The sequence below is a fragment of the Crocuta crocuta genome, unplaced genomic scaffold (genome assembly GCF_008692635.1).
Source record: "Crocuta crocuta isolate KB4526 unplaced genomic scaffold, BGI_CrCroc_1.0 scaffold53, whole genome shotgun sequence".
In the NCBI taxonomy this organism is placed as follows: domain Eukaryota; kingdom Metazoa; phylum Chordata; class Mammalia; order Carnivora; family Hyaenidae; genus Crocuta; species Crocuta crocuta.
In genome coordinates, this window is record NW_027529432.1 from 2,739,731 (window position 1) to 2,749,179 (window position 9,449).

The following is a 9,449-nucleotide window of genomic DNA, read 5'->3' on the forward strand; positions in this document are numbered from 1 at the left end:
GATTCAACTTTGAATGAGTAACCCGATTTGTTTCTCGAGTGGCATCTCCGTCTGGAAGCCCTGGGAACATTTTCGTGCCTTCTGTCCTCCTCCACCCCCGAGAAAAATCTTTGGTCAGGACAAAGCCAGCTTCCTTCCGAGCTCCCCCTCCCCACACCCTGCCGGGAGCCTCCAAGGGGGGGGGTGGGGGGGAAGAGGTTGTAATTAACCAACCGACTTTGACCCTTGATCTGCAGGCTCCCTGGCACCGCCCCAGGCCTTGTAGGAAAGTGGTGAAATGAGGGCGGCTAGGGGCCCTGTGAGGGCTCTTGCCTCAGTTTCTCTCCTGAAGAAACTGGTGGAGACAGTGGGTGTAGCGGTGAGATTTCTGTGGCCTGATCTGCCAGGATCCAATGGCCTGTGGCGCTGAGGATGTTTCCCAGCTTAACCTTATCTTAAAGCTGCTTCTACAGCCTCCTTAAAACCAGGGGAAACTGAGACCAAAGGCAAGTGAGCTGCCGGCTCACCTGAGCTGGCTTAGGGTGTGGGCCCCGGATGCTGTTTATAGCTTCGTGCCTGCCCGAGTCTCCAGCCCTGGCCGGGTGGCCCGCTGGCATTCGCCCCCCAGAAGGGCCGGTGGAGGAACAGAGCCCCCTTCTTCGCTCCTACCTCCTCCCTCACCTGTGTTTGTCTTGCTGCTTAGCTGCTCCTTCGGATCTGATAAACTGAACTTGGACTGTGTGAAAGGTGAGCCGAGCCTTGCAGGAGACTCGGTGTGCTGTTATTTTTAGTTTTATTTCACATCCCAATCAGTAACTGATCATGTGTTGACTTTTACAAAGGACAAAGAAATTCCGTTCGCTCAAATCATTGACTTCCTTGCATCCTGGTGATTTTCCCCACCACGGACCTGGTGACGGGTCCTGGTGGCCATAGTGGGAGCGGTGGGGGATGGCTTCTACCCCCCAGGGCTGTCCCAGCCGGTGAGGAGGAGGGCTTCTGGGTAGTCCGTGCCACCTGCTGCTGTCCAGGTGAGGAGGTGTGCAGGCCCCTCGCACCGGATCGGCAGGACTGGCCCAGGTGTTGGGTAGGGGTCTAACCCTGGAGGGCCCAGGTGACAATCTGCTCTCATCGTTCTGGAGAGGGAGAGTCCTGTGGGGTGAAGCAGAGGGGAGAAGGCAAAGCACTTAATTTGCCTCTACAAGCCATGTGGCCCACCAGAGAGTTTTCCCACAGGTTTTGGAAATGAGAAAGGGAATGTTCTGGGGCCACGCTTGGGTACCTCAGATGGCTGGAGAGTGGGGAGTGTGTTTTGTGGTGGCCTATCCCCTGGCTGAGCCATTCCATCACTAGCCGACCATGACCCCAGGAGCCGGCTGGGCACGTTTCCTTCACCCCACCTCACAGACTCAGCACGTTGTGACCAGCTAACCATTGACCCCCTTCCCACTGTGAGAGGCCCCGGGCGGGGGGGGGTGGGGAACAGGGACAAGTTTGAGGTCTGACCTTCCTGCCAGGGCCCTCTGGGACCCTGAAAGCATCAGAGAGTGCCTGCAAGGAGCCGTTTTTTTACTGACTGAAGGCCCAAGGCTCCGGTCTGACCAGCACTCCGGCCTCTCTCCCTGAGACACAATTCTAGAAGTTCCCCGCCCCCAAGGCGGAACCTCTCCCTGGCCTCACTCTCCTTCCAAAGCTGAGGGAAAAGCCCAGAAGTGGGCACATGGGGCTGAAAGGTCATAGCAGAAGAGTGATCGACAGCTCCCTATTTGGGCCCCAGAGCCTGGCCCGAGCCCTTCACTCCCACCCCGCTCGCCACCCCTGGCGGCTCTCCAGCGTGAGCACCAGCGTGCTGGGGCCAGTGCTCCAGGTGAGGAGGAGCCCACACACCTGTACCCAGGGCCCACTTTCCATCTCTTGCCCTGAAGGGGATGCTGGGGACACAGGGATGGGGCCCCGGCCTCCAGGCCCCTGCTGAGGAACAACGAAAAGCCAGGAAGGCACTTGAGGGGAGAGATGAGCCTGGAAACAGCCTAGAAGCTGAAATGAGGTGCTCCCAGATGTGGGCGTCCCAGGGCCCCTTCCAGGCCCCCCCCTTCTCTACACTGGGCCCTCTGTTGTCTGTCTTGCCAGTTTGCCAGCCCAGGCCCGTCCCAGGGAGGCGGCCAGGCTGAGGGGTGGGAGAGCCTGGCGCTGACGAGGCCGTGTGGGGTCCCGGGCCGCTTTTTGTCCAGCCGCGGTGGACGGGCTTCTCGGTCATCTTTGGGCCCCAGAGTACATGTGTGGGGGTGGGAGGGAGTGGGCGGTGGGGGGAGATTAGGCCTCCCATGAGGATCGTTCTTGTAATTCCTGGGAAGTGCTGGTGGCGGAGGAAGGCCGTGTCTGTCATACTCTCTGGGGAGCAAGGCAGGGAGCGTAGAAAGCCAGACATGGCTGGGGACCGAAGAGCAACGTGGGCCTGGGCAGTGGCCTCGATGGGGCTCCTGCCTGTCCCATGGGGCGCTGTTCCCCCCAAGCTACCAAACTGCTTGCTCCAGCCTGGGGCACCCCGAGGCACACTCCCGCCAGACCGTTTGTCCCAGAAAGACAGCAGCTGAGGGCAAGGCCTCTGGGCCCAGGGAGGACCCGAGCGAAGGGCGGCCACTGCTGATGTTCGCTTTCAGCAGGCGCGGAGCCCCGCAGGGGTGCGCCGGCCAGAAGGGCGGGAAGGACGCACGTGCCCGCACAGTTCATGGTTGCTCAGGGCCGCCCGCCCCGGTGCGAGGGCTGAGGTGCTCAGCGTTAACTCCACTGTGGACACGGCATGAAAGGCAAAGGGAAGGGGAAGAAAGATACTGCCTGAGAGAAAACCTTGGCATTCACAGAATGGACACACCAGGCTGAGAAGCAGGCCCATCGTGTTTCCAGGGCTGCCTGGCCTCTGCCAGTTGGCTGGCACTCGCTGCCTTTCGGGCATCGCAAGCTGACCTGCTGGGGCTGGGGGAGACGGGCACAGGGGACCCTGATAACGCCAGCCTGGGCCTCGCCGACCCACGGTCCCTCCCCGTTCAGAGCTGACTGACACACACAGCCCAGATCAGCACCAGCCCCGGCCCCCGGGGGGTCAGAGGCCAGGTCCTCACACCTGCTTTACCTGCTCTCCTTGGGGAGCCAGCACCGGGCCTCATGCCCAGCCCTGCCCTGAGGCCTTGCCTGGGGTGGGACCTGGCCCTCCCGCCAGTATCAGGCCAGCAGCTTTCAGTCTGAGAGAGCTGGGTTGGCTGGGGGTGAGGGAGGACACCTCCGGGCCCGTCCCGCAGCATCACCCCGTGGGGGCGAGCCGGGCCAACAGAAGGGGAACCCGTGAACCCCTGAGGGAGCAGGGAGAAGGCCGGGCGGGTTGGGCCTCGCCATACTCCACAGCTGTGGGCGGGCGATGAGTAGCCGCAGCCGCCGCCTTGCCGGAAACGTCTAATTAGGGGACAGAGAGCAGCACAAGCAGGGCCTGACCAGTTCTGCTTCCTGCCTCCGGCCACCCAGTGACACCCAATGACAGGAGCGGCATGCCATGGGCACTCTCTGTGCGTGCGGCAGCGGCAGGGGCATGCTCACGGGGGTGGCGGGAAGACAGGTTTGGCGGGGTGGATGCGATGAGGCAAACGTCCCCTCCCTGGCAGCCGTGTGGCTGTGCGGCCAGCCTCCCCTGCCCCTGGCTCGGGGTAGAGGCAACTCAGAGGCCAGACCGGGCAGGCTCGCTCCCCGTCCTCAGTTCCCCAGAGCCAGCACCGCAAGGCTTCTGCGGAATGGGAGAGGCGGGCGCAGGAAATAGGTCTTCTCCCAAACCGGCTTGGAACCTTAGAACCCTAGAGGCGAAGGCCGCCACCCCCTCAGTGGAGCAAGGGAACCAAGAGTGACAGCTCGCTTGGAGCACAGACTGGTTGGCCCTCACCCTCTGCCGCTCCTTGTGCAGGCGGTGTGGCCAGGCTCCAGCTTCCAGGAGCCTCACTCGCGCCATCCGATACCGAAAGACAGAAGAGGGGAGAGGTTCCTGTTTGTCTCCACCTGGATTGAGAAATGGAAATTGTCATTCAGCTTTGAGTTCTTGGCCAAGATCTCTGGTAGCTAGTACACCTGCATCAGAAGGGGCGTGCTAAACGCGCCCCTGCCCTCTCCCGGCACCCCCCCTCCCCGCCCCAGGCGCACAGACAGCCGGTCGCTGTGGGAAGGCCGGAGGGACCCCAAGAGCTCGGGTCTGATGTCCAGCCTCCCGGCGTTCAGGGAGAGGCGCCACGCCAGCTCAGAGGCCCGGCCAGGGCCCGGCACTGGTGAATCAACTCCCGGAATGAGGTGGCTCATTAAAGTCCCCTGGACAGGCGGACGCCAGTGCCAGCAGAACGGGTTCTGGGCGGCAGGCGGGCGCATTCTTCCCCTGTCAGACCTTTATTGTGTTTTGAGGGGGCGAGAGCCAGGGCCTCTCCCGAAACTTGGGTGCTTTCATATTCACCCTTCCTCCACTGGCGCGTTCCTCTGCCTTCCACCGCCAGCCTCGCCTGCGTTGTCCCGGGAGAAGACGTGAGGGCAGCGGCCCTCCTGCCCTGGGACCACCCCTCCCTGGGGCCTGGTCCTCTCTGTCTCCCCGGCTGTGGGCCAGAGGGCGCTGAGGGCCTCGTGCGTGGGTCTGAGACCCTGACTCAGCCTCTTGAATCCTTCTCCCTGAAGACCCTCGTCCTTTCCTTCCTATGCCCCTCTTGACTTTTCCATCTGAAGCCTGGAAAATGTTCCTAGCTTACGGGCTGGAAGCACACCTGACCCTTGAACAACAACGTGGGTTGAACCGCGCAGGCCCACTTCCAGGTGCATTTTTTCCCGCTCAGTGCAGTACACGCATTTTCTCTTTCTTACGGTTTTCTTACTGACACTTTTTCCCTCTGGCTGACTTTATCGTTATAATACTTGTAACCTCCGAAATGTGCGTTAGTCAGCGTTTTTTTAACCGCTAAGGCTTCCGGGCTAGGAGTAGTGAAGTTTTGGGGGAGTCCAAAGTTCTATTCGGATTTTTGACTGTACTGGGGGGGCGGTCAGGATCCCTATCCCCCGCATTGTTGAAGGGTCAACCGTATAGAGTTTAGCCTTTTGGGAAGAAAGATTCTGCTGAGGGGAAACATTAGCTAGTTTGCCCCAGCTCTGTGGGCTTTCAGACTCGTACCGGGTCTTCTCTCCTCTGCACTGGGGCCAACCCTCTCTGGCCCCGTTTAGCGTGAGGTGTCTGCCGTGGGGAGCGGGAGCGGCTGCGTCAAAGGGCTGCCAGGTATCGGCGCCTCGGAGGGCGGTGGTTGGGAGCCCGGCCCTCGCTGGGCCACGAGCAAGCGGTCCCTGCCGTGGGGGAGGCTTGCGCAACCGCCGGGCAGGCCGCCCAGGAGACTGTTAGGCCGCATCCACCTGCTGCTCCCTGACCTCCTCCCCGCGCCGCCTCACCTGGCCTGTTTGCCTGCCAAGCCTGGCCAGTGGGAGCGGGGAGCCCAGAACCCTGATGGGCGGCAACAGCAGACACCAGCCAGCCTGGAGGACCACCCAGACCTCCCCACCCCCGCCACAAGGCCGGCAGCCTGAAGAAGCAGCCCCGAGTGGCCCAGGCCGCCAGGGACCCTTCAGGGCCGGGGAGGAATCCCCGCCGCCGGTGGTGGCCCTTGTCCACACTGGAGCGTGGATGAGGCCTGGAATCCAGAGGGACTGGCCCAGGTGGGGCAGGCAGACAACTCTGGAGGGATAATTGGCAGGGCAGGTTGGGTCCCAGTTCCGCTAAGACACAAATTACTCAGCGGGCGGGCCTGTGGGCTGTGGTGCTTGGCAGGCGTCACCTGCAATTACCTTAATGGGGCAGGAGGGAGGTGCGGCATGTACGGGCCGGGGGCAGCCCTGCTCTGCCCTGTGCCTGCAAGGGGCAGCCGGGTGGCCTTCCGAAACCCCACGGAGGCCTGCTTGCCCCACCCAGCCGCTCACCTGGCTGTCCTTCTCTCCACAGTCAGTCTGGGCTTCTGCCCGCCTCAGCCCTACCGGGAGCCAGAGCCGTCCGTGGCTGAACCCCCATCTTGCCCCCTGGTTTTGGACATGAGCCTTCGGGATTCCAGCTACAGTGTGGCCCCGGCGCCCTGCGTGGTAGCCCAGCTGCCCTCTGATGACATGAGTCGTTTGGGAGACCCCCAGAGCAGAGACCACGGCTTCCTGCGCACCAAAATGAAGGTACTGACCCCCACACTGTTTCCAAGGGCCAGGAGCGTGTCTGTAGACTGGCGTCCGGCCTACGAGACATGGCACAGGTGAGACCTAGGCAGAGGCTGGCCTTGGATCCGGGTCCGGGCTTCTGCGGAGAAGTGAAGCCGGCAGGGCACAGGTGGGGGTGGAAAAGAAGAGCAGCAGGTCTGACGCGACACTGTCGCACATCGAGAAGCATCGAGAAGCAGCAGTGGGGGTTCACGAGACATCCTGCCCTCTGGAGTCTGTTCCAGGGGTTGCTTCCTTTTGTTTCTGCCCTCAAGGGGAGCCAGCTCTTTGCAAGTCCCAGGAGAAGGGGGAGACTTCTGAGCTCGGCTCAGCGCCTTCTCCTGGGTTCCCGTCCGTGCCGGGTCTGGAGTGAGCTCTGGAGTCCAGCTGGTGGTTAACTGTCACTTGAGGCCTGTGCCCGGCGGTGTCCACCTTACCCGGGCGCGCCACCCGGGGCGAGAGCTGGGGAGCTGGGCTCAGCAGCGGGAACAGTAAGGCGTGTGTCCCCCTGCTTTCGAGGAGTGCGCAGACAGCAGGGCTGGCCCTGGCTAGGCCTGTGTTCCTGAAAGTTCTAGGATCTGGAAGCACCTGCTAGCGGTGATGTAGTGGAAGGGTTCTTGTAGCCTTTTTCTCTGTGCCAAAGGACTGAAGAAAGCTGGCGGTGGAATGCTGTTCCCTCCTCTCTCTCCTCTGTGGGCCAAGCATGTGCTGTAACTAGAGGAACCACCCACACGTGTCCTGGGTGCTCGGCCCGAGGCCAGCACAGCGCCCCTGAGCCCTCGCGGGCCTTCCTCTCATCCCTTGGACCCTGGTGGGTAGGGAGGGCTGTGCAGAGAGAGCAGAGGGCCCAAGACGGCAGAGGAGTGACCCAAAAGGTCTCAGCTGGCAACAGGCAGCATTGCCCCAGTGCCAGAAGCGGGAGAGGAGGAGGTGCAGGGAGATAGGGTGACCCAGGGCCCAGGGAGCTCGGGAAGGGGTGCCGGCAGCTGGGCCGCCCACGAAGCACGAGCCACCTCCAGACAGCAACCGAGGTGGGGGGTGGATACCGTGTCTCCCTGTGCCAGCCAAGCAGCTGGGAAAGATTTTCCAAGAGAAAGATAAAACACTGTGAGACAGTGGTACTCAGCTCCGCATCTGAAGTGTGAGGTTTTCCATAATTACAAAAAAAGAAAAAGAAAGAAAAGGGAAAGGGTTTATAAACAAGAGGGTGGTGAGGAGGCAGAGGGACTCAAGTCCTACTGCGTCGGGCCTGGCTCGGGTAAAAGCAGGGGGAGTCCAGGCTCGGACGAGGGGGGCTGCCGCAGAGCCCGTGTGGCGGACATTCGCCCGTGGAGTGAGGCCACGGGGCAGGAGTGTAGAGCAGCACGGAGCTCGGTGGAGGGAGACCTTTCTAACAGGTGATGATGAACCAGCTGTTTCTGCAGGTAGTTAGTTGCACGGCTCTCGAGAAGGTAAACAGGCTGTGTGGCAACCTCAAAAGGGGACTTGGGGACCCAACAGGAGGCCCGACCAGTGACCCAAAGGTTCCCTCCAGCCCCACCATGGCAGGTCGGGGGCCCAGAGGCGTGGCCTGTGGGGGACCAGCACAGCTTCCCCAGGGGGACCGGGGGCTTGCTTTGTGTCCTCCCAGCGTGGCCGGCTCCCGGTCATCTGTCACGCACACCGTCCTTGCCCGCAGGTGACCCTGGGGGACGGTGCCAGCAGTGACCTCTTCACCTGCCACATCTGCCAGAAGGCCTTCACCTACCAGCGCATGCTGAACCGCCACATGAAGTGTCACAATGACGTCAAGAGGCATCTCTGCACCTACTGTGGGAAGGGCTTCAATGACACATTTGACCTGAAGAGACACGTCCGCACCCACACGGGTAAGAGGAGCCCCTTGGCGGGGAGCGAGCACACCCAGGCCCTGCCCGGCGGGGCCCACGTGGGGGGACGGCGGCCATGCCCGCTCGCCTCAGTGACGGGGTGGGCTTGGAGCTCAGGCCCCGAGTCCACCTCAGCTCGCCAGGGAGGCCACTCGGGAAGGCGGAGGTGGCCGGGCCTCCACCCCTCCTCCTCCCCAGTGTCAGGTGGCCCGGCCCTTCTGAGTCAGGGAAGCTGTGAGCAGGCTCCTGGTCAGGTCCCTGACACCGGGCCTCCCGTCCCCGCAGGCGTGCGGCCCTACAAATGCAGCCTGTGTGACAAGGCCTTCACGCAGCGCTGCTCCCTGGAGTCTCATCTCAAGAAGATCCACGGCGTGCAGCAGAAGTACGCGTACAAGGAGCGGCGGGCCAAGCTGTACGTGTGCGAGGAGTGCGGCTGCACATCCGAGAGCCAGGAGGGCCACGTCCTGCACCTGAAGGAGCACCACCCCGACAGCCCGCTGCTGCGCAAGACCTCCAAGAAGGTGGCCGTGGCCCTGCAGAGCACCGTCACCTCCCTGCTACAGAGCAGCCACCACCTGTGAGCGGCGCTGCTGGCCCGGGCCCCCTGGCCGCTGCCCCTTGCTGGACACGGCCCCCCACCCCCCCCAGGCACATGTGCTCACTCAGGCACCACATCGAGCGAGCCCTGCTCAGGGCTGCATCTCTGTCTTCCGGGCAGAGGCCGCGCCGAGCCTGGGCAGACACAGGGAAGTGTGGGGTGGCGGCGAGGCCAAGGCTGCGGCACACCCACAGGGACTGGACTTCCCTCCGCATGAGGATCCCCTGGCGCCCTCCACCTCTGAAGCGCAGGGGTGGGGCCCGCTGGGCCCCCCCAGACGACAGCGAAGTCAAGAGCACACTGCATGCCTGCCAAAGCGGTGGGGGACTGGCAGCCGCCTGGCGGGGTATCTAATGCTCAGGGCTGCGGGGGCCGCTGCCCTCCCCACGCGGAGCCGCAAATGCGCGTGTGCACTCAGGAGGCCTTTTCACACATCACCTCATTGTTAGGAAATCCACTACAAGGTGCCAAGGAAGTTTTATTTCCTTTTTTTTTTAAAGCTGACAAATGTACAGATAGTAATATATTTTTGGTGCCGATGGCAGCTATTTTTAAGAGAGGATGGAGCTGGCTTTTCTCCCTCTCCGTGCAGTTCTATTTATCCTGGACATTTCACACCTCCTCTGTGCCTTGGTTCTGGGGTGGCTGTCCTGAGCCACCCCCACCCTTCGCACCTCCTGAGATATTTAACCTAAGACTTTCCCCCGGCCCTGCCTGGGGGACGCACTGCGCTCTCTGTACTTCCCTTGGGCTGGGGTAGCACATCA

The 9,449-nt window shown here is 62.3% G+C and overlaps 2 protein-coding genes across 7 annotated transcripts in view; one reads left to right on the top strand and one right to left on the bottom strand.

Moving 5' to 3' along the window:
- Nucleotides 1-722: 722 nt before the first annotated feature.
- Nucleotides 723-9,449, bottom strand: part of LOC144227981 (uncharacterized) — a 40,149-nt gene continuing 31,422 nt past the window's right edge. For 3 of the 6 annotated variants that reach the window (XM_077759800.1, XM_077759801.1, XM_077759799.1), the window contains 4 exons: nucleotides 7,964-8,025; nucleotides 6,204-6,930; nucleotides 3,905-4,017; nucleotides 723-1,131 (listed from right to left, as the gene is read on the bottom strand). The gene's annotated coding sequence lies outside the window, so the exon portion shown is untranslated. Of the gene's footprint in view, nucleotides 1,132-3,904; nucleotides 4,018-5,955; nucleotides 6,931-7,963; nucleotides 8,026-9,449 lie in introns of all 6 variants that reach the window. The other 3 variants (XR_013334081.1, XR_013334079.1, XR_013334082.1) reach the window with 3 other exon arrangements.
- On the top strand, nucleotides 6,064-9,443 carry OVOL1 (ovo like transcriptional repressor 1). The gene is made up of 3 exons (XM_077759802.1): nucleotides 6,064-6,195; nucleotides 7,895-8,084; nucleotides 8,370-9,443. Exons 1-3 carry the CDS (start codon nucleotides 6,064-6,066, stop codon nucleotides 8,663-8,665), a joined length of 618 nt encoding a protein of 205 aa, XP_077615928.1. The 3' UTR covers nucleotides 8,666-9,443.

Coding starts and splice junctions, on each gene's coding strand:
- OVOL1 (XM_077759802.1), top strand. CDS start 6,064: ATGAGCCTTCGGGATTCCAGCTACAGTGTGGCCCCGGCGCCCTGCGTG. Junction 6,196..7,894: donor TCCTGCGCACCAAAATGAAG/GTACTGACCCCC, acceptor CCTTGCCCGCAG/GTGACCCTGGGGGACGGTGC. Junction 8,085..8,369: donor ACACGTCCGCACCCACACGG/GTAAGAGGAGCC, acceptor CCGTCCCCGCAG/GCGTGCGGCCCTACAAATGC.